The 24138-nt window shown below is 41.8% G+C and overlaps 1 protein-coding gene across 1 annotated transcript in view; it reads right to left on the reverse strand.

Annotated features, from left to right (window-relative positions):
* The window catches only part of CAMKMT (calmodulin-lysine N-methyltransferase), a 303792-nt gene that overhangs the window by 5424 nt on the left and 274230 nt on the right, over window positions 1-24138 (reverse strand). The window contains exons 8-10 of the mRNA XM_054687773.1: window positions 19559-19633; window positions 12795-12858; window positions 1115-1246 (exon numbers count right to left, since the gene is read on the reverse strand). Of these exons, the coding sequence (XP_054543748.1) occupies window positions 1115-1246; window positions 12795-12858; window positions 19559-19633 (271 nt within the window). The remainder of the gene's footprint in view (window positions 1-1114; window positions 1247-12794; window positions 12859-19558; window positions 19634-24138) is intronic.

Consider the following 24138-nt stretch of genomic DNA (forward strand, 5'->3'; position numbering starts at 1 on the left):
TGAAAGCAAAGGGTCTGATTCTGTCATGAGAGGAAGTCATTTAACCCTTTCCGTTCACCAAGCATCATTCCCAACTCCAACACTCCCGTCTCGCCCTCCATAAAGGGAGCCTAGAGAACCAAAAAAGTAAGCCCATTTCTCCATTTCCAGAAAATGAAGCTTTCTTTCTTTTGCTTGGAAGTTCAGATCCACTCTGCATATAATTTTTCAAAAGTCAATACACTTTGACATTATATCATAGTCCCGAGTAATAAAGAATGCTATTCACATTTTCCCTGGAGGAAATTACGGCCAGACCTTCACTTTTCTGCAGTTACAACTTGAGAAATCATGACAAGTCAAAGTCTCTTGCCAAGGTCAAACTAGCTCAGCAAAGACCGCATATAAGGCACAAAGTTGCAGAAATAATACATGTTATACTAGTAGCTGTGACATGAATTAGCACATGTGAGATTCCTAAAAAGTTTTTGGTAAGACACTTGCCTCTTAGTGTCCTATATTGCTCTGTACCTATAAATAATAAAAAGGCTGATAACATTGCTTTATGTAAGCAAGCTTAGAAATCACTCCGAGATAAGTGCTTTTGACCTAAATCTTGTAGTGCCTTGATCTGACATATAACCCCACAACTGTGAAATTCTGTATGAGATTTAACAGTCTCAAACTGCCAAATGACCCAGCCATAAAGCAAGCAGAGATAAAGATTTACAGTCCAACATGCTACAATTAGACATTCACCTTCTATTTATTTCAGTGCAGCTAAGCATTTAACCTACTTAAAAGCCAAAGGTTTTTCATTAAAATATAAATACTTGTTTATCATTCATTCCATGCCACCTCCCCTGCATCCTACAAATTAGTCTATTATGAATGAAAGATTAGTTTGTTTCAGAAAAAAGAAGTAAACAGAAATGGTTTCTGTAAAATCCTGCTAGACATGTAAAGATAAAAGATGGCTTTACCACACAAAATAATCAGATACAAATAGCTGTTCAGAAGCAGCACACCTAAGGAGTACTTTAATCAAATATTTAGGTTACCTGCCAAAAAGACCATGATCTCTTCAAAATGCAATGCGGATTAAAGTGTTATCTAACACAAGCAGAAAACTAACCTTGGAGTGGAAGTTTGAAATGTGTTCATCATAATTTTCATGTCTTTGGACAGAGAAACCGGCTTTTTCAGCTAGATTGCAAAACTGGTTTAAAGTATTCCCTCGGCGTGGGGCACATACCATTGCTTTCCCCTACAACATTAAAAAAGGAAATTCACATATTTTAAAACCAGAAGACAACCAAATATAACAGACATTGTCAAGGCATTTGAGGTAGCACTCTTGGGCAGAACACACAATTGTTCTTGAGGTGTTCACACAGGACGGGCATTCACAGTGAGGATAATTTCAAGGATAGATATATGTCAACAGGAAAAGAAATCATTTTCTTCAAAGGGCCAGTTGCTACATTTTATCCTTTTCAAACACCTTTGCAGCTGGTTCCGCCCTGGCCTGGCAGCTGTGAGGGTCCCACATGGCCAGCAGACCTCTCCTGTCTCGCCCGCTGCTCCCCTCAGCAATGTATTTTGTCAGTCTGCCTGTTCTGTTCCCCGCACTGTCTCTGGTGAATCCTCTCACCCTCCCGCGTACTTGGCCTGTACCCCGGTTCTTGTATAAATAAATCTTTAAAACAAACAAACAAACAACAAAATGTGACTCAATGTTGGTTTTCTCTACAATATACACATGTCTTGGGTCCGGTGGTTTAACATACACTAGATTTTAGAGTAACTAGTACAGGGCAGTGCCACCCACCTTGCATCTGCTTAGCAGCTGCCCACACATCCACAGCACAGCTCCAGAGAATGTGGCAGCAGATGCCTGTAAATGTTAGTTTATTGTGCCTTGAAAACTCAGTACCTCTATAGAGACAAGCAATCCCTGTTGGAGAATTTTTACATTTCTTTTTTTTTTTTTAAAAGATTTATTTATTTATGCATACAAGAGCTGGGGTACATGCCAGAGCTGCAGCGGGTGAGAGGATTCACCAGAGACAGAGTGGGGAACAGAACAAGCAGACTGACTGAAATACACTGCTGAGGGGAGCAGAGGGTGAGTCAGGAGAGGTCTGCTGCACCATGTGGGTTGCCCCCTGGCTGGCCAGGGATCAAACTCATGCTGCAGAGGCTGCAGATTGCTTCACAGTGCGGTGTTAAACCCCTTGCACCACTAGGGAGACCCCCGAATGTTCACATTTCAATCCTACCACTCACTACCTGTTCTGTGACCAGGCTGTCACGGACAAAGCTACAGGAACTTGGCTTCCAACTTCATTGACTCCTTCCCAATGGTCATCATGGGAAGTGGCAGATTCTAGTACTCAAATGAGTGCTTTTCAAAGAAAGTGGCAGAATGAGGGTAAGCAGTCTTTTCCAAATAAACTGTATCCCTTATGAGACCATTGCAGAGAGCACAGGAGGGCTTGAATAAACAGATACCAGATTTCAGAAGAACATCACACATGCAACTCCACAACCACTGTCTGCTGATGACTGTGGCATTGGGATGTTTTCCTCTCCTTCTGAGATGTGCACAGAATGGTTAAACTTCAGAATGTCCTTTCCTTTGTATTTGTTTAAAAAGATGAATTTATGCTTCTGTTGATTTTAAGGTTACACTTCACCTCTATGAGATGCCACTTCAGATTTTGAAAGAATCAGGAAAATATATCCCACTTTCTTATGAAAGGTGATTTATGGTTCACACCTGCCAAGTATTTATGGAGTGTCTGTTACATGTAGGACACTGGGCCAGGTGCTTTATATGCATTGTCTCCTTAGTTCCTTTTTTTTTTTTTTTAAATATTTATTTATTTATACAAGCACTGGGTACAGTCAGAAGTGTGGGAGGGTGAGAGAATTCACCAGAGCCAGAGCGGGGAGCAGCAGGCAGCAGGAGAGGTCTGCGTGCCATGTGGGAACCTCACCGGTGGCCGGGTATTGAACCGGCGCTGCAGAGGCTAACAGGCAGCTTCGCAGCCCAGCACTCAACCACTGCACCACCAGGGGAGGCCCTGTCTCCTTAGTTCTTCAAACCACCCAACAGTGTAGGTAATACCAGCTCTGTTTTACATGATGCTTGGAAAGATGGGATCACTGGTCAAGATATAACTGGAAAATGACCAGAGACCCATCTACCTGACTCCAGTGTCGATGAGCTTTCCACGATACCACACTGTCTCTTTATTAGTAATAGTGGTGACAATAATAACAGTAATAATAATAATGTGCTTCCTTTTAATCCATTCACAGCTTTTGCAACAAACTCATACAGTAGACATTATGTTCCACAAACAATTAAACATGGAGAGAAAGGCTTGAAGATTACAGGGAGGGAGGAACTGAGGCAGGAAAGGGCTCTGGACTTAAAGGGAGTCTCCACCATTAAATACTTGTGTCACCTCAGGAAAAATCAAAACAAGAAAGTGGTAGAACTGCTGAGCCTAAAACAACTTTAGAGCTGACGTGATCCTTTCTTCCATTTTACAGATAAGGAACTCAAGTCATCCCAGCTGACCCACTCAGTTTCCTTTTTCTTTCTTTTTTTTTTTTTTAAGATTTGTTTTTATTTATTTATGCATATAAGAACTGGGGTGTACACCAGAGGTGTGAGGTGGTAGGGGTCTGAGAGGCTTCACTAGAGACAGAGTGGAGAGCAGAACAGACAGATTTTACTGAAATACACTGCTGAGGGGAGCAGCTGGTGAGACAGGAGAGGTCTGCTGCACCATGTGGGTTGCTCCCTGGTGGGGGACTGAACTCATTCCTCAGTGGCTGGTGATAGCTTGATAGCACTGAGACTTAACCCTTGTGCCACCAGGGAGGCCCCCACTCAGTTTTCTTATCTGTCAAATGGGAAGAACAAACCCTGCCATGTCTGCCCTTCATATCCCAAGCAAGTTGTAGGGACCAAATGAGGTGACAGATATGAAAAGCAAGGTCATTGAGAGATGAGATTAGAAACAGCTATGCCACCAAATAGTGTTATAAAAATTCCATCAATTTTCTCTCCCTCTTCCTCTCTTTCCTTCATTTACCTGTAAGAAAATAGACTGATAGACTTTCCTGGACAGCAAGTGTGTTTTCATACTGTGTTTACATAGACATGTACACACTCAGGCACATAATTATAGCAGCACCAATCATGCCACTACACTTAAGCTTCTGTCAGCTTTTCCAATATTAATTGCTATTTTCAGGCAGTTTTCAAACTTAGCAGCTAAAATTCATTTTGATGTGAAACTAGATATAATACATGGTCTCAGCAGGGAATCAAAAGTCTCCATTAAAAAAAAAAAGAGGAAATACTAGTAGGTCATTTTAGTCATTTCTAAGAGCTGGTTGCCGTTCTGGATTTTTGAATAATGGAAGTTGTTTTATTTTAAAGTCACCTGCAAAAATGGCCTTCTAGTTACAATTGAAGAGCTGATTTTTAACAGCTATTATCTAAGCTGCAGAGCATAAGGTTTGCAGGACTACAGGTTTCCTGGTGGGTTGATGTTTGCATTAACAAAGCACATGTTCCCCACACTCCACCCCATAATTAGTTGGGGTGAGCTGGATGGGGGCCCCAAATGAGCATATAGTAGTGCTCTCTGCCCAGACATCTTTTTTCTCCTTTAAGTGTCAGTTTACCTGTCCCTCTCCAACCTCCCTATAAAACTGCAGCCCCTCCCCCACCATGCTCCACACCCTCTCCCTGCTTTATTTTTTTCTTTTCTTTTTTTAATTTAATTTAATTTAATTTATTTATTTATACATACAAGCATTGGGTACAGTCAGAAGCGCGGGAGGGTGAGAGAATTCACCAGAGCCAGAGCAGGGAGCAGAGCAGGCAGAAGGACCCAAGTACACTGCTGAGGGGAGGTCTGCGCACCATGCGGGACCCTCCTCCGGTGGGGGAGCAGCCGGGGAGCAGCCGGGGAGCAGCCAGGGGGAGCAGCCAGGGGGAGCAGCCAGGGAGCAGCCAGGGAGCAGCCAGGGATTGAACCGGCGCTGCAGAGGCTGCAGGCAGCTTCGCAACCCAGTGCTCAACCACTGTGCCACCAGGGGAGGCCCTTTATTTTTTTCTTTAGCACTCATCACCACAAACACACATTATATCCTTGTTTGTCTCCTCCAGCTAGAAGGTGTGCTCCATGACAATGGATCTTTTAATGTTTTATTTGCTGCATTTTCTCAGTGCCTTGCATATGCATATAGTAGACACTCAATATTTGCTGAGAGAATAAACTAAATCCAGATGTTGAATAAGCTGAGAAGAACAAGTTTTTGGGGATTTGAAGGCCACGTTCTACAGCTTATTCTTTAGAGAAGATTTTCTTCAAAAAGCTTTCACAGAGTCAGTGGCTATGATGGGATTTTAGAGGGCAGCCTTCTGTGCACAATGCAGTGCCCACAAGAAAGAGAATGAGCAAGCAGTACTTTTAATCTCTAATTATTCAGTTAAGAGTTTTACAACGTTTTTTCAATTGAATATCGACATCTTTGAGATGTGGATTAATATTTAGGAGGGACAATAGTACATCAGTCATTCATTCAAAAAACATCCACGGAGCCTACTGAGTGCCGACATCCAGTCTATAATGAACAATTTTAGGACCACCAGGTTCCCACCCCCACCCCATAACTTCAGCGGAGCAGGACACTTCGTCTGCTCAGAGGAAGAAGCCTCACAATTTAGGCTGCAAAAATCAAAATAAGAAAAAGAATATAGATTTCAAATTAGCCCATCACTTCAGAAAAATTATTTTCAATTTACCAAAGCACAACTTTCTAGGCATTCACAGTCACAGAGTCATTTTAAACTCAGATTGAACACTCAATTGAATGTAAAATTTTGACTGATGAGCAGAAATTTGAGCGAATTCATTTATCCCTGGAGAGGAGAGGGGAACAGTTCCACTAAATAACAATGATATTATTTACATTGTGAGCTCAGTTGTTGCTATTTTGCTAGACTAATCTATACTCACATATTAAAGGGTGTGTATGTACTTCTGGAAAAAATAAGTACGCTTCAGATATATTTTAAAAGGAATATACTATGCCAATGAGATGCCTTTATTCCTTTTTCATTTCTAGGCAACCAGCTATTAAGTTCCGATTACATGTTTAAGCTTATGTTTATTTTCTATCCATTTTTTTTTAACCTGGTTTCCTAGATGCTGCATTTGCCTGTTTTTTTCCCCTGCGTCTCTTTCAGTCTCCTTTCTTGGCTTCTCTTCTCCACCTGCCCCTTAATTACTAGTGGTCCCCAGGGCCCCGCTTACATTTTTCTTCATTTTCTGAACAGCTCTAGGCAATTGTACCGTAGTCTGTGACTTCAGCTATCACAGATATATCACAACTCCCAGGTACATAACTGCAGCATTCACCATTGTCCAGGGCCCACACTCTATGATGTGGTTCTCCCTGGGGGTGAGAACTTAAAAGACACTTCTCCAAAGAGAAAATGCAAATGGTCAACAGACATTTTTTCATAAAAAATGTTCAACATCCCTCATCATCAGGGAAATGCAAATCAAAACCACAATGAGATACCACCTTATACCAGTAAGAATGGCACATATTAAAAAAACTAGTAACAACAAATGTTGGCAAGGATGTGGTGAAAAAGGAACTCTCCTACATTGCTGCTGGTGGGAGTGCAAAACTGGTCCAACCACTATGGAAAGCGGTCTGGAGGTTCCTCAGTCTACTAAAAATGGAGCTACCATATGACCCAGCAATTCCACTACTAGGGATCTACCCAAAGGACACAAAAACACTGATTCAAAAGAACACCTCTACACCGTTGTTTACTGCACCACTATTTACAATAGGTAAAACCTGGAAACAACCCAAATGCCCAAAAATAGATGACTGGATCAAGAAGATGTGGCATATATACACAATGGAATACTATTCAGCAATCCAAAAAGGTAAACTCATGCCATTCACAGCAATGTGGATGGAGCTAGAAGGAATTATGCTCAGTGAAATAAGCTAGAAGGAAAAAGAAAAATATCGGATGGTTTCACTTACAGCAGGAATATAGGGGAACCAAATAAGACATCAGTGTGAAAAAATAGTACCAGTACAAAACACAACAAAGCAAAAATGGACAATTATAAATCAGAGACACCCTGTAGGGGAGGAGGAGGGAGAGGGATCAGAGGGAGGGAGGGAGGAGCATAGGGGACTGAGGTGATGGTGCACGGGTGCCTTGGGGAAGGAAATTCTATGGGCACTACACCTGAGCGGGTGGGGGGAAGCAAATATTGTTTAAAAATGAGCAAAGATGTAAAAAAATTAAAAAAATAAAAAATTGTTTATAAAAAAATAAATTACCAATTATTTTAAGAAAAGGAAGACTAGGAGAGAGGAAGTGCTAAGCTTCTCACATCCAATTTAAAAAAAGTTGTTTCACTTTTATCTGTTTTATAATGGGATGCTGGCTAAGAATGTTTTGACCAAACAGTTCTGCACTGAAATAGGATGTGGAAAACACTGATACCTTTTTGGAATTGCAGGCAAAGCTCAGCATGACCTGACCCATGCTTGTGTCTGCAGCCTTGTCTTCTGCCATTCCTCCATGCCCATCTTGGGCCAAACGCATTGCAGCCCCTTGATTTGTTCTTTCTGGAACCCCTGTGTCTTCAAACATGCCAATATCCCCTTCAGGGGGAATGTTTCTCTCACCTCCAGCTCTTTGCCTGGTGAATCGCTCATCCTTCGACACCCAGATTTCAGCACAATGCTTTTGCTGGCTTCTCCTGGCCTCTCTGCTGCTTCCATGGATATACCTCTGCTATATCCTTTAACTCACCACCGAGCAACTGCTCACCTGCTTGTCTTGGGCAGGACTGTGAGCTCCTTTGTGGCAGGAATATGTACCTTATTCTATCCCCAGTACTAGCAGTGTCTACCATCTGACAGGCACTCAACAAACGTTTGTTGAATGACTCTCCCAGTGACTGCCCATTCAGTTTCCTTTTCGCACTCTTCACATCTTCCCTAGCTCCTAATTGGGAAATTCCAAGTAGAAGCTGGTACTTGTTGGGTGTCTAAGGAAACTTTCTGCTTTCAAATTCTCTCTTACTCCACACCAGGTTTTATGCTATGGTCAGAGTGATCTTTCTAGAGTCCACCTGACCACACCACTGATCAAAATCTTTCAATGGCTCCCTATTGCCCGTATAATAAAGCCCAGTCTCTTTGTCATATTGTTCTCAGCCGTTTTACAAAATGACACCCGAAACTATTCAACCTTATCTTCTGACCTTCTCCAACCCTAACCCACAAACCATACAAAAACCCACACTCCAGCAAAATCAAACTTGTGAATTCTAAGGCACAGCATGCTTTTCCATGCTCTATAACTATAAGCTTCCTTCCCTCTGCCAGGGATGCTTCCCCAAGTAGTTTTACTCTGTCCTGTACCTATTCCCTAGGACCCACCATAGTGCATTGGAATTCCTGGCAGCTCATGTATTAATCTGCCCTGCTAAACTATGAGATTCTCATAGTGCTCGTTATTCGTATTTATACCCTTACCCCACATTCCCCAGCACAGAGCCAGGCAGAGAGTGGTTGTTAAACAAATGCATGTTGGATTAAGACAGAGTCCAAACTTTTGAGTATGTCACATATGACTGTAAGAGTAAATCAGAAACAGTCACAAAACAAAAGCAGTCCCAGGTCATACATGGTCAGGTACTTGGCTGTTATAAGCCATTCTGCACTGTCCAGTGTAGTTCCAGCTGTGGGCAAGTATGTCATATCTCCACACTCAGCTTATAACTGCCTCTTGGGGGCAGAGATTCAGCTCTGCACAGGCTGAATAGGTCCCAGCTCTGTGGATCTTAAAACCATCTGGGACCTGTGTCCCTGTAAACAGGTGAGGCAGGGACGGCTGAACCAAGATCGGGCAAGGACTTTCTTGACCTCCAGCCAAACAGACATGAACCCTGGGGTCCTCCAGCACCATCTCAGTTCACCACACTGAGTCCACGCTCATAAGCATGTCCCTGAGATAAGCAAAAACAGAGTTTGGACTGATTAAAAACAGAGATGTCAGATTAAAAAGTAACAATTTAAAAAATGAGGAAATCTGTCAGTAAAAAGAAATTGCTCTCCCAGAACGAGAGCCCATGATTTACAAGTACTGCACATCCTGGACATAGACTGGCCTCCAGGGATTTGGCAGTCAACTAGGGGGATTTCTTCAGTTAGTTTCCAAAGAAGGTGAAAGGCATTCCACAGTGATGTTTTAAAATTCTTGGACAGGGCCTCCTTTGGTGACGCAGCGCTTGAGCGCTGGGCTGCGAGGCTGCCCACAGCCTCTGCAGCGCACGTTCGTCCCTGGCTGCTGGCGAGTGTCCCACCAAAAAAAAAAAAAAAGATTCTTGGACAATCACTCAGTAATGCTAACAAGCTGGAGAGCTGTCAACATGGCACCCCCATCCATCTTCACAGTCCGAGTATACTCACACCTGCCTGCTAGCTTGGGGTCCTTCCCTGCACCCAAAGTCATTGTCAGAGGTTTGACACCATTTGTTGGTTGTCACTTTTGGACTAGACTTCAACTTGCAGGCTGCTGTAGCTGTATTTTAAATTACACTTAGGTCCTCTGATGTCAGGCTTGGCTGAAGCTCTTTAAAGAACAAAACAGTGGGCCTTCCTGGTGGTGCAAGGGGTTAAGCACAGCACTGTGAAGCTATCTGAAGCCTCTGCAGCACCAGTTTGATCCCTGGCTGGCCAGGGAGCTATGCACATAGTGCAACAGACCTCTCCTGACTTGCCCGCTGCTCCCCTCAGCAGTGTATTTCAGTCAATCGCCTGTTCTGTTCCCCACTCTGTGTCTGGTGAATCCTCTCACCCCCCACACTTCTGACCTGTACCCCAGTTCTTACATGCATAAATAAATAAATCTCCTGCTGGATTTGCCTAGTTTGAATGGCTGAGAACGCATGACCTGTTGGTGTTGCACCCCAAGTTGTTTCTCTGTGGGCCTCTTGAGGAACCTTCAGCTCCTGGGTCACAAAACCATGGAGGGGTTGTCCTGGCTCGAGAGGACTTTAAAGCAGCTCAAACTGTAAAGGAATAAGCCCTAAGTGGTATCTTGGCTGTGACTTCCAACACAGACACCAGCGGGGGGAGGTCCTGAGAAGCAGCCAGCCAGCCCCAGGAGCTAAGGAGCAGAGGAGTTCAGTGTTTCCTCTGGTTACCCCCTGTAGGGTAAGGAAAAACGTCAGGCTTTTCTGCCCTCCCGCCATCAGGATAGATGATGGATCCTTGAGGTCCTGAATGCATGCCTGATGGTGGGCACCTGGAATAGGGTGTGGGCAGAGGTAGATGGGATTCACCTGGGCTGAGACTGTGCTTTTAAGGGCGGCATCATGGGGACGCCAGTAGAAGCTGAGGAGAAGCCGAGAATGAACAGAAGCTGAGAGAGAAGCAGAGAACGCCGGAGAGCCCAGATAGAGTGAAGACTTGCTGGGGGCTGGGAGGCCTGCCAGCCTCCTGGCCCCCCAGCACCCCTGCCTGCCATGTATCTGGTAATCCCAAGAAAAGACTTGCAAAAACCACTGAGGACTCTGACTCCTCCTTAACCCGGTCTGCATGGGATCAGAAAACCTGCACTGTGTCCATTCCTGCTCCCTACACCCCCAAACTCTGGGAACACTTCCAGCCACTGGCACAGGATAAGGAGCTGCTGCTGTTCACTGCCAAGTCCATGTGGCCCTTCTATAGCCCCCTGGGTAGAGACCCAGGGAGTACAAGTGCTCTGCCTCCCCAGACTTCTGATGGGGGTGAGATCCCTGGGTGGTAATTTCAGCATGTGCCATCCACAATTTGAATTTCCCCTCTGATGGTGGGCCCTTCAACCTTAGCCTAGAATGCCCAGCAGCCTCCTATATCAGTCATTTTGTGAGGAGCCTAAATGTGTCCCCCTCTACTTCCATTTCTAATGCTACAGTTTGCAGAGGCCCCTCTGACTTGGCCTCCTAGCTCTTCACATAACATGAGTTAGGTATCACCTACTCCAGGGCTCTGCTCCTCCTCTTGCCCTAAGGATGAGTTTCAGTAGTCAGAAGGCTTCTGTCCTTGCCCAGAGGGGGCTGCTGTGGTTCAGGGTTTAATAGAGGGTATAAGAGAACTGCTGGAGATTCCAGTCCAATCTGCATTTAGGTCTATTCATAGCTTGGGCAGTTTTCTATTGTAAATCATGCGAATGATTTACAATAGTTCCTAGGTAAATCATGCAAATCTGCTGCAAAAAGGAGTATTTGTCACAAATAGCCTTTGAAGGGGGTGTTGGTGATGAGTGAAGTACTGTTTGTGCCATGTGAGATCCAGGAGTCCTTGAAAGCATTGTATTTATGTATGATATGGTTTCAGAGCCTTTACGTGCAAGAATCTCAGTGCCCTCTCTAAAAATCCTGGGCAAATGCTCATAAGAATCTCCCAAGGCTAACAGGGGGATGAGGAGGCCCCAAATTCCTTCTTCTACCCTCAGCTTGGGCTGCTCGCTGGGTCATGGCAGCAGCCATCAATAGCTTGGAGCATGCTCCTTCCTTGCCTCAAGACCTACTGCCCACCTCACAGGGGGAATTGAGAAGGCCAATTTAATTTAATTGATTACCACTTACAAAGCTGTGGTTACTCCTCTGAGAGGCCTATTTAAAGTTTCTGAGCTATACAGAGATAACAAAATAAAAAGCAACTGTGTAAAGCGGAGGATGATTATCAAATTGCTCTGGGAACCTTCCATGTGAAAAGAGATATAAAGGAAAGATTGGAAGGTATTAGTCTATAAGTCTCATTGAGGTTAGAAGACTAGAGCAAACCTTCTTTTTAAAAAGACTTTAGAAAGAACTTTAGAAAACACTTCACACACGCACACGCACTGCAGTCCCTTCTCAGATAAATGTGAGTTCCTGTCTTAGACTGCATTAACATTGTTAACCTATTTTAAATTCCTATGGCACAGCAAGAATCTTACATACTTAGAAGATTTTTTTTTAAATGCATGAGCTTTAAACTCGTTTTCTTACTTTAAATAGATGTATATTAACTCTCCGTTTAGACTGCAGGACCTCCTAGCTTAGTATAACAGTCCAACAAAATAAGAGTGGATACAAACTCTGTAATTTACTCACAGGCATAAATGGGTATATAAATGTAAAAATGTGCACAATATTTTATGCCATGCTTGGCTTCATTGTGACCTAATGTTTATAATATGTAAATAATGGCTTCCTTTTAAAGCAAAGAACTTTTAATACACAGATTCATCTGAAGTCCTTTCCTTTCCTATAAACAGAAATAAAAAGCAAAATATTCTTTTATAACAAATAAATACCCAATGACAAAGGTTACCATTGGAGGGATTTAAAATGACAGAAGTCAACAGAAAACTTTCAGTATCATACTTCTACTTTAATATGAAGATATTGTTATCAAAGGAAAAGACTCAAGAAATTCTTTGATAAAAATAATCTCACACTATCTTTGAAGCGGTTTCATTTATTTTACTACCCACTGTGTTTCTTATCAGAAGGCCAAGGGTAAGAAGTTTCCTAGTTATGATTAGGAAAGAATCTGATAGATCAGAAGACCCAATTGAAGTTGGACATAATAAGTATTAAAGTATTACATGACATTAATCCTGCCATTCCATTACTCTCTCCATCTTTGTGCACAGACTAATTATTCTGAAGCCAGTGTTCAGGAGAAAATACAAACATACTTACCCTGGGCTGGAGTAATCTCTTTATTGCATCAACAAGGCTGGCTCTGTACTGGTCCAGAAACAGACTGACATTGAGAAGAGAACAGAATCCAGATTAAACTGGGTTTTCAAGTTTAATGCTACTAATAGAGCTAATTACACATGTTTACTCAACACTAAAAAGAGAAATTGTTGCCTTCCATTCAAATGTCTCACTGGGGGGAAAAAAAGATATTGTGGTCAGTGTTACCCAACCAAAGCCAAGTCATCCACATGCTAAGGGCCAGGCTCACACATGACCATGTGTTGATGGTAAAGGGGCCATTGCCAGGCTGCTGTATGGGGGAGTCATCTGGCTGAGATAAAGTACAGCCCTTGAAGCCTCTTCTATGAACCTGGGCCCTCTGTCCACCGAGGGTGCTATGAGGCCACCCTTCAAAAACAACCACCAGCCCTATTACACCCAAACCACAACAGTGAGGAGCAATAGGAGTAGCACTGAGGTTAGACTCAACCAGTCACCAGGAAAAAAGGGCTCCAAAAACAAAGACCCAGATTAAGGTCATGTGTCCCCAAGACCACAGCAACTCTAGATTTTCATCCCTTCACCTCCACATTGATCTTTTTCCAGGTCACTGTGATTTTTCATTTTTCTCCTCTGTTTTTTTTTTGAGAATTTCTGTTGTTGCTATCACCCCTTAGTTGGGCCAGTCTGACCCTGTCTTCACTAGGCCTTAATTAATCTTGGAAACTTGAAACAGTTTCCTTATCCGGGGCTTGCAGGTGAGAACACTGGGCAACTGCCTTATGCCCTGTGCAACTGCCTTATGCATTTCAAAAGGGGCTCAGTGCAGAAGCCCCCTTTCCAATTTCTAGTGCTTCAGTTTGGTGTGTGCCCCTGACTTGTCATAGGTGCACTGCACAGTGTGAGTGAGGACCACCTACTCGAGGACCTGCCTTCTCCTCCTCTGAGCTAAGGGTGAGTGTCAGCTGCCAGGGCTGCAGTCCTTACTCAGTGGAGAGTGTGGTTCAGGGTTTAATAGAGTTCTAGCGCTGACTTTTCTGCTATGTGACCTTGACCTTTCAAATCACTTCACATGAGGCCTTGGTTTCCTTCTCAATACAGGCCCACCAATGTGGCTGTGATGGGCATCAAATTAATAGTATGTCAGTTGACAAATATTTATTGAGCACCTGCTACACACTAAGGTTGTTTGTGGCATTGGAGATAAGCTATGAAAAAAACTAAGCTCTCATCCTTAACAATCTGCTATTCTGTTTTCATTTACGTCTCAAGCATTCTAGCATGGCATACACACACTAAAGTTACCCCAGAAATATTTACTTACTGCCTAACTGGCCGATCAACATAGTCCCTGAAATTGAGAGGCTCGTATAGGATGTTAGTTCCAAGGACCCTAAAATCAGTTGTCCATGTTCCTTTCATTGTGACCTAATGTTTATAATATGTAAATAATTAAATCTTAGAGCAGAGGATATATCTAATTCATATACTACAAAAATTTGTCTTTAGGTGATAATCAGTGATTAATAGTCATGAAGGATTGATAAGAAAGGGATCAAATTAAATCTACATGTTGTAAAAATTTACTGTTTTCAACTATATACTTTATTCTGTAGTCATGTTAATAATATCTCAGGTTTTAATAATCAAGCAGCCTGTTTTTTGTTTTTTCTAAGACTATCACTTTGGGAAAATATCTATCCGTCACTCGGGTCTATAGGAGACCTGGCTGGTTGGGATAGGCAGCATTAAGAAAAACACCAATCTCAGTTTATTCTAAGAGTGCACCCTAAGAGCTGGTAAGATTATTAGAAATAAATAAACATCACCTTAAAAACTAAGCTTAAAACATAAGCTTATACAATACTTTTTCTACGTAATGTTGGTAATGGTGACACAGCTTAACACGCAGCACACATTCCAAACACAGTTATTTAAAAGGTAATGTTGTCTACTCCATCACTCCAAATCAAATTTCCCAAAAGTAATTCTTGTAGTTCTCTAATAGGTTTTTATTCCAAGCAAGCTTACCTTTCTACTTAGCTCTGATGCAGAATTTATAACGCTTTGTAGGATACGTCATATGAGCAATTTCAATGTGCTTTAGCAGGAATGATATATAATCTCCTGAAAATTTATCCCTTAAATAAGTCCTAATGGGCTCAGAGAACAGCAGTAGCTTAAATGGATCTATTAAAAAAGGCTGAGTGGGTCAGTGATTGGGATGGAGATACCATTTCAGCTCTCCCTTCTGTAACTGATCAAAAATACACTGATGGTCAGTCTAGTTTTGCCATTAAAACACACACACACACCCTCACACCTTATATAATTCAGTTGTGGAATTAACACTTTGCTTTGTTCCACTGTTCTGAGTTACATATTTCACGACAAAGGAGAGATGTTGGCCATTTTCATTGCCTCCCTTAGAATCAGAGTTTAATGCAGAGCACAGAACATGTACAACTCCTTTTATTTGGAAATTAACTTGTGCAGAGAACATGGAGGCATTTCTCTATCCACAGGAAGATCCCAATGTGATTTCCAGATGACGTGTGCTAAGGTACACTCACTCGTGCTGATGGGGTTTTCAGCAGAGGAAGGCCATCTATCGGTATTTATCAACAGATTGTCCTGGGAGCTGGGTGGGGTGTACTGTGCTCTCACCAGCTCTGCTCCATAGGTTTTAAGATCTTAGGTGATTTGTATCTTCTTAGGGACTGAATTTCCTCAGGTATTAGGTGAAAGGGTTCACTATATTTGGGTTAAAGATCTTTTCTGTAAAGGTCTGTGAGTTATGATATAGGGCTAGCCATGAGTACAGCATCTGGAAGAAAATAAATTTTAGGCCATTATTTTTTTTTTAAAGATTTATTTATTTATGCATTCAAGAACTGGGGCACAGGCCAGAGATGCGGGGGTGGGGGGGAGGTGAGAGGATTCACCAGAGACAGAGTGGGGAGCAGAACAGGCAGATTGACTGAAATACACTGCTGAGGGGAGCAGCAGGCGAGTCAGGAGAGGTCTGCTACGCCATGTGGGTCACCTCCCTGGCCGGCTGGGGAATCGAACTTATGCTGCAGTGGCTGCGGATATCTTCAGAGCTTGTGTCTTAACCCCTTGCGCCACCAGGGAGGACCCTCTAGGCCATATTTTGAGAAAGAAAAATTTTTAAAAACCAATTTTTCCCCATCATTGAGAGTAAAGTAAAAAATGATAGGAAACAGAAACAACCCGCCACATAGAGTGTAACAATGCTGAGAGAGCGAGCAAGGTGGGCAGACAGGCTGACGTCTGTAGTTGCCCTGCTCTCTTCCCATGGCCTCAGGCTGCCATGGGCCTATGTGGTGCCCTCACACACACTTCGCTCCGTGTGTTGGTGATGGGTGGCATTTCAGACTTGCTTTTCAAGCCTTTAGAGAATTCAAATGTATGGGATCATTTTTATTTTTGCAGACCTGCAATACACTGGAAAGCCATCAAACACAGAATGGAAGGTTCACTGGATAAAAAACATATTCCTTCCAGACTCCTTCCTGAAGAGTAGTCTGGAAAGGTAGGCTTAAAGTTAACAATTGCTCGCTGTTCTAAACTCAGCAAGGACAGGGCTGGACTGCATTCCAGAGGAGTGGAACTCTCCCAGTAAACTCAACATTAAACAAGTCAGCCAAGGAACTTAATAGGCAGGTTTTAAATTTTTTTTTCTACACCTGTGGTTAAATATTCTAATATTTTGATGTTTGTCAACAGCACCCTTTTGCAGGTGTGACTGCACCTCGATTTTTCCTTCTGTTATTTCAAAGTTGACATTTTACAAGTTATTTAGGAACTGTTGAACCATGAAACTATATTTCATTGTCAAAAATGCTGAATGGTGCAATAATGACTAGCTTTCACAGTTTGCCTCTTTATTTTATAATCTAGTTGAGCTACTAAATTTAGATGCGAACTAAGAGACTGTCTCTTCTGGGAAATAAGTTATTTCCCCCATTGCCTACAGGTTCATGAATGTTTGAATGTAAATATATGAATATATGAATGATTTAAGAACATAAACATATCACTGCTCGTTGTAATCATGTGCATTTTACTTGAACCACAATGTGGGTTTGGAATAGGTTTGTGAATAGAGCTTGTTTTCATGTAAATGGGATCAAGCAGTACCACTGGTTAGCTATTCAGGGAATCAGACAATGCCACCTTCGCTGGAAATGCTTCAGTAAGAACTTAATCCATGTACCTAATATTTGAACTCCGACTCTTGCTTCATATTCCTGTGTCCTAATGCAGATCTCATTGATGATGGCTAAAGGATGGTGCAGAATTCAACATGCTCTCTATACTTCTGGCACTGGGTGTTTTAGGGTTCATCCTGGACATAGTGTCCAAAGAGAGCTTTCCTTTCCTACTCTGTCACATTCTGGGGGAAAAGGAATTGGGGGCACAGTGTGTCTGCCCCTAGAAGAGGCATGCACACACTAAGTCCACAGAAAACACCTGCGGGACATAAAGAACCCACGGAGTCCTGGCTTCACTGCTCTGTGCACAACATGCACATTAAAACATCACTGTCCTGCCTAAGTTTCTAAGCAGCTTTGCCCATTCCTGTGAATATGAAGAGAGACCATTACCAAAGCATTTCTCTTGGAAATAATATCAGCATGGTGGTGAGAGTAGCTTAATGTTTCACATTTACAAATGGGAAATTATAAACAGGCTGACATTCTGGCACTTACAACACCAGGAGGAGAAAAACTTAACAACTCATGCATAGAAAAGCCATTTATAAAATGAAACTTGGTTTATTTTGTTTATTTGAATCCATAAATTCTCACAGGGCTACTAGAGGTGTGTGCATGTGATGTGTGTGCGTATGTGTAACATTGTATTAGGTTATATGTTTGTAATGAAAAGCCTTAACTGACATGCATTATATAATGCATATCAGTTGTACCTAACCCTGTTGTTGACTAGGGAAAAAAGACTATTTTTCAAACATATGGCTATTTTTAACCTGAGAACATTAATCAGAAAAGAGCTTAAATCTCACATCCTCTGCTTGTATCTCTGGTACAAATAGGATGACATTTTGCAAGCGTCCATAACACAAGGTATGACAAAGCCAGGCTGTTTTGATATTGGTATGAAGGACAAATTTAACTCTAAATCTCTTGGCCAGACCTGACTTTCCCCACATAATCAGGGTCCACCCGTGTGCGACCCCCAGTTAAGCCTCCAAGAAGATGCTGCCCTCCTTCCTCTTCCTGCTGCTCTCTGATCTGACTCCATGCTTAATCTGATCTAATCCTGCCAGCATTATTTTCATCTGTGCAATGAAACCTGGAGGATCCTTTCTCAGATTTGGTGAGGAAAGGCATTTACTAAATTACTTGCTCAAATCATATGGTGAGGTTTTCACTCCTTATTTTTCATTAGAGGAGGGTGTATAACATTGAGACACAATATCAATAACTAGGTAATGATAACCAGAAATCTCTCCTTCCTTTTTTGGAACAAGGTTTTCTGAAGCTGGATGGAAAGAGACTAAAAGGGCTGTGAAAACTAGAAAACCTCAACAGAACACGAACCATCTGAGTAGTAAATGTTGTATTTTAAAGATGACACATTGCTGCTCAAAAAATAAATAAAAAAATGGAAACATAGTATTTCTTTTTCATTGAGAACTATTTTTCAGAAGAAAAAAAAAAACAAATTAATTCCACTGACTTTGGTAGAAAAGTTACCCAGTGAAAATCTTATTAAAATAATAATAATTAAAAAAAAGAATTTCATTCAACTCTCCTCTAGGGCAAGTCTTGTCCAGGCTCTGGATTTTATGATTGGGTTTATCAATATAATAGAAATTCTTCAGAATCTGAACTTGTGTTTTAAAATCTAAAGTGTCATTTAAAAAATCAGGATAAAGCTACAAATAAAATCTTACTCCTAAAGGGAAAATACTGGTGAATTGCCAAAATAATTATTATTCAACATGCATAAAGAAAATACATATGATTTGTTGAAATAATTATAAAGGGTATATGTATATACTTTTTCCCCCCTGTAACTTGGGATCTGACTTTCAGTAACAATAAGTAGACTGGGCTAAAAGAGAAGACAAAATATCTAATGTGAATCATTTTTAAAAAGCAGGCATCTCACAGAGATTTTAATATTATTATTTGCATAACAATAAAACATAATTTTATAATTCTTGCTTTATGTATAATTATCATAATTGAATACATTGGAAATATTAGCTAGCAAACATTCATTTTAAGGAAAGCTGTTTCCCTAAGGATATTCCACAGATATGTTTATTTGCTGAAGTGTATATGTGTGTGTACACATATATATATTCCCTTATATCAATAGTCAGATCTCTCCTAAGAAGTAAGCTAATTGAGCTGTTTGTGTTGATAAACTCCTTTTTCTCCAGACTATTCCTCTCCGAGCCATAATTATTTGCAATTTGCCTAAGTCGTCCATTTACTGATACGTCAAGCATGAAACAGAGGCAATTCCAGAAAATGGAAATGCTTCTCAAAATCAATCTTTGGGAAATAATGTGGTAGAAGTTACTGTGTGATAGAAGACTACCTTATAACTGTCACATGGAGATGAATATTAATTTGTTGAGGTTAAGGTGGCTTTGTGCTTCATTTGTTGACTTTGCTTAGCCGTCAGCAAAGCAGCACAGCCCAATTACTCCAGCAAAGCTATTTTTTCTAACAGGAGTTTTATGATTTTTATGTACTTACCAGTCAGCACACATAACAATGTCAAAATGTCCTTCCAGTTGAGAGACATCTGTCTCATTATCCCATCGTAAAACGCTTGAGGAGAAAAAGATTTTAAAAATTATACTTGGTTTTTTTTTTAACTTTTGATTTTGAGCTATTAACATTATTTTTGTGGCACTTGAAATTATTTAAAAGGTATATACAAATTATTTCAAAAGGTATAATAAAAAAACTAGGGATGTAACTGTCTCTTCTATATTTTATTTAGTCTTCAAATCTAGAAGAGGAAGAATTTTCTATTTAAATACAGTAGTTAAGCTTTTGCTAGTTTTTATAGGTTTTTGGAGACAAACTAAGGAAAAATAGTTTTACATTAGTCATTAGTCATTAGACTCATTAGAATGAGTCTAGACTCTTAACATCAAAGAAGGACATACTGAAATCAAAGTCTTCCTCATCTGATTGGAACACAAATTTATAAAAATAAATGATTTTAAACTTAGTGTGTATCTGTCTTGTCTGACATGTCAGTTGCATTTCTTGTTGATGAAGTGAGCAATCTGGTAAGGCAGAAAAAAGGAATAGCCACCTTTCATTGCTAGTTCTCAATTTTCAGGCACATTTTAACTTTCATCCATCCTGACATTCTGTCTCCAAAAGAAGATCCAGTTTTAGAACTCATATTAGTAATAACAATTAATGAGATGTGTTTTAAAATTCTCCTTGTCCTTATGAAGCTGTCAGAGATTTTAGATTACTCTCAAATAATTATGGTAATTAGCATTTTTCCTTAGTAAAGGTTTTTAGTGATTCCTCATTCTACCACTTCAAAACTGTGACTGGTCATGATAGTTTTCAAAGTAAAATTCTTGTCCTCTCTCCTATTTTTTTTAAGATTTATTTTTATTTATTTATGCATACAAGAACTGGGGTGTAGGCCAGAGGTGCAGGGGTGGGGTTGAGAGGATTCACCAGAGACAGAGCGGGGAGCAGAACAGGCAGATTGACTGAAATACACTGCTGAGGGGAGCAGCGGGCAAGTCAGGAGAGTTCTGCTGCACCATGTGGGTTGCTCCCTGGCTGGGGATCCAACTCATGCTGCAGTAAGCAGTGGCTGGCGATAGCTTGACAGCGCTGAGACTTTTACTGCTGCACCACCAGGGAGACCCTCTCTTCTACTGTTTTTTTTTTTTTTTAAGATTGATTGATTGATTGATTGATTGATTCAAGCACTGGGTACAGTCAGAAGCATGGGAGGGTGAGAGAATTCACTAGAGCCAGAACAGGGAACAGAACAGGCAGACCGACAAAATACACTGCTGAGGGGAGCAGCGGGCGGCAGGAGAGGTCTGCGCGCCATGTGGGACCCTCACTGGTGGCCGGGGATAGAACTGGCACTGCAGAGGCTGCAGGCAGCTTCGCAGCCCAGCGCTCAACCGCCACCAGGGGAGGCCCCTCTCTTCTATTTTAAAGCTAATTTGAGTGAGCACATCCTACACTGTCCAGTATGTTCGCTTATGTTGATAGCTTCTTTATTTCTTCTACATCTTCCCTGGGTGAAGTCACATATTTGAAAACAAAAATAAGTCTTATTTTGATAAATCCAAAATTTCTCATATACTTTAATATACATCAGTGGTAGTAAATTTCTTGAGATATAAAAGATGAAACATATAACCACGAAAATACCTATATAGATGGAACATCAGCTGCTCATTCACTCTTTCAATTCATTCTTACTGAGCAGCTGCCATGTGTCAGGCCCTTGCTGTGTTACAAACCATGTCTTCACAGGGGCCACCCAGTGGACACATGAACCTGTGATTCTGATGGCATGTCCCGTGTGTTGTGTAAGCACAGACTTAGAACTCCAGGGAGGACTTCCAGAAGAGGTGGGTGACCTCTGTGTTCACCGGTTCTGTGACACATGGACAAGCTTTTATAAATTAACTCTAGAGTTGGGGCCTCCCTGGTGGCCCAAAGGGTTAAGTCACAGCACTATGAAGCTGTCCACAGCCACTGCAGCATGTGTTCACTCCCCGGCCATAGAGGTGACCCACATGGTGCAGCAGACCTCTCCTGTTTCGCCCGCTGCTCCCCTCAGCAGTGTATTTTGGTCAATCTGCCTGTTCTGCTCCCCACTCTGTCTCTAGTGAATCCTCTCACCGCCCCCACCTCCCCACACCGCACCTCTGGCCTGCACCCTAGCTGTTGTATGCATAAATAAATAAATCTTTAAAAAAAAATTAAATCTAGAGTTGGACTTGCCTGAGCCCCCCCAGAGAGTTAAGACACAGTGGAAACCAGGAACCTCCCAAAAGATTAATGCTTACTTTGCTTTTGAATTAATTCCTGAGAAACTCCATGCACCGGAGAACTGAAAACAATACTTCCATCTTTTCTGGAAAAGTTAACGATTCACTGCAACTGGGACTGAGGCTTAGAGGGAGGAAGGGCCTATTTTCACCCACATCAGATATTCTGAGAGTCTTCGAGAGTTTTAGTATGAGCAAGATGGTTTAAAATATAGATCTATGCTAGTCCTGTTCAAATCACAAATGCGTCCACCACATACCACACAAATTTTTGGAAAAAGCAAAAAGTATTCAAATTACTTATAATCTTACCATTCCATGCACCATTGTTTAGAAGATGCTTCAAATATGTGTATAATTATGCTTTCATAATTATGAAAGCACCAGGATAGAAAGTGCAGGAAATCCTATTTGATGATATTGGATACTGGGTTCTTTAAGTGCTTCAGCTTCTTGGTTCAACAAAAACAAACTGGACAGGCATGGGTCTAGACAGCAATCGGCTGTGAATTATCACAGCAGATATAACAAGTCATGATTCTAAAAGAAAGTGAAATGGGCCTCCCTGGTGGTGCAGGGGGTTGAGCGCAGCACTGTGAAGTCCTGGCCAGCCAGGGAGCTACCCACATGGCACAGCAGACCCCTCCTGTCTTGCCCACTGCTCCCCTCAGCAGTGTTTTTGTTCCATTTGCCTGTTCTGTTTCCCACTCTGTCTCTGGTGAATCCTCTCACCCTCCTGCACCTCTGGCCTATACCCTAGTTCTTGTAAGCATAAATCAAATTTTTTTTTTTTTTTTTTTTTTTTTAGAAAAATACACTGTTGACAGAAGCAGTGGGAGAGAAAGGAAAGGTCTGCTGCACCACATGGGTAGCTCCCTGGACAGCCGGGGATTGAACTTATGCTGCAGAGGCTGCGGATTGCTTCACAGTGTGGTGCTTAACCCCTTGCACCACTAGGGAGGCCCTAAATAAATCTTTTTTTTTTTTTAAAGATTTATTTATTTATTTATTTATTTATACAAGCACTGGGTATAGTCAGAAGCGCGGGAGGGTGAGAGAATTCACCAGAGCCAGAGCAGGGAGCAGAGCAGGCAGGAGGACCGAAGCACACTGCTGAGGGGAGCAGCAGGTGGCAGGAGAGGTCTGCGCGCCATGTGGGACCCTCCTCCGGTGGCCGGGGAGCAGCCGGGGATCGAACCGGTGCTGCAGAGGCTGCGGGCAGCTTCGCAACCCAGTGCTCAACTGCTGCGCCACCGGGAAAGCCCCTAAATAAATCTTAAAAAAAAAAAAGTAAGTGAAATGTTTGGCTTGGTTGTACAAACCACAACATACTCTCCAAAGGCACATTATCCAAGTTCTCACAAGGCTTATGGCTATGTTGGCCCCAGGTTGTTGGCACATGACAAGGAGAAAGGGGTGTATGTATAGAGTCCAGCTTTCATGTGACAGACATAATAGATTCAAATGTTGATTCCCTCCCTTACTAGCTGTGTGAACTTGGGCACTTATTTAAGTTCTCTGATTTTGTTTTCTGATTTGTAAGTGGGGATAACAATGGCCATGCTGAGAACACATTTACACTATTTTCTGGAATTGTGCTATTCACACAGCATATGAGAATGGTGTCCCCTGGAGTTGTGCAATCAGGTGGGCTTCCAATATGGAAAAGCCTAGAGATAATGGTGACTTCCATATTCAAGGACAGGTCCTTCCAACTCTTCTCCAATGACCCTGCCTTCCATTTGCCTTCTCAGGTAACTCACATAGTGGTTAGGCACACTAGGGCACTGCTTCAGCTGTAAAGAAGGTCCAGTTTTTTTTGTTGTTGTTGCTTATATTCCACCTATTGCAGACCAATACTTTTGTAAAATACAGTACCAAATTAATAGTCAATGACATTACAAGAAGCAAAAACATTCCAAATACAAGTCCAAATAAAAGTCCACTGATCATATGCTTGGATGTCATTATGTTGGTAAACATTACTTTCAATTTCTGAACTCACCTCATTGCAGATCAGTAATAAACAGGTCACAGAATGATACCAGCTCATGGCCTACTTGTCGAAGCATCACTCTAGACCTTGTCTTTATGAATAATTGCAACCTGGATCCACTCTCTGACAGCCCCTTCACTGCTCACTGCTCTAGAAGTCACTCTGATTTCAACCATTTTTCAATGTCCCTGGTCTATAATCTGCTGACCCCCTCATCATGTCACTGTTCCTTTTCCCAAGTGTTTATCTTCCCTTCTTGAAAAGCTTAGATCATGTAGTCAATCAAT

The sequence above is a fragment of the Talpa occidentalis genome, unplaced genomic scaffold (genome assembly GCF_014898055.3).
Source record: "Talpa occidentalis isolate TD23 unplaced genomic scaffold, MPIMG_talOcc4v2.1 talOcc4.5, whole genome shotgun sequence".
NCBI classification, from domain to species: Eukaryota; Metazoa; Chordata; class Mammalia; order Eulipotyphla; family Talpidae; genus Talpa; species Talpa occidentalis.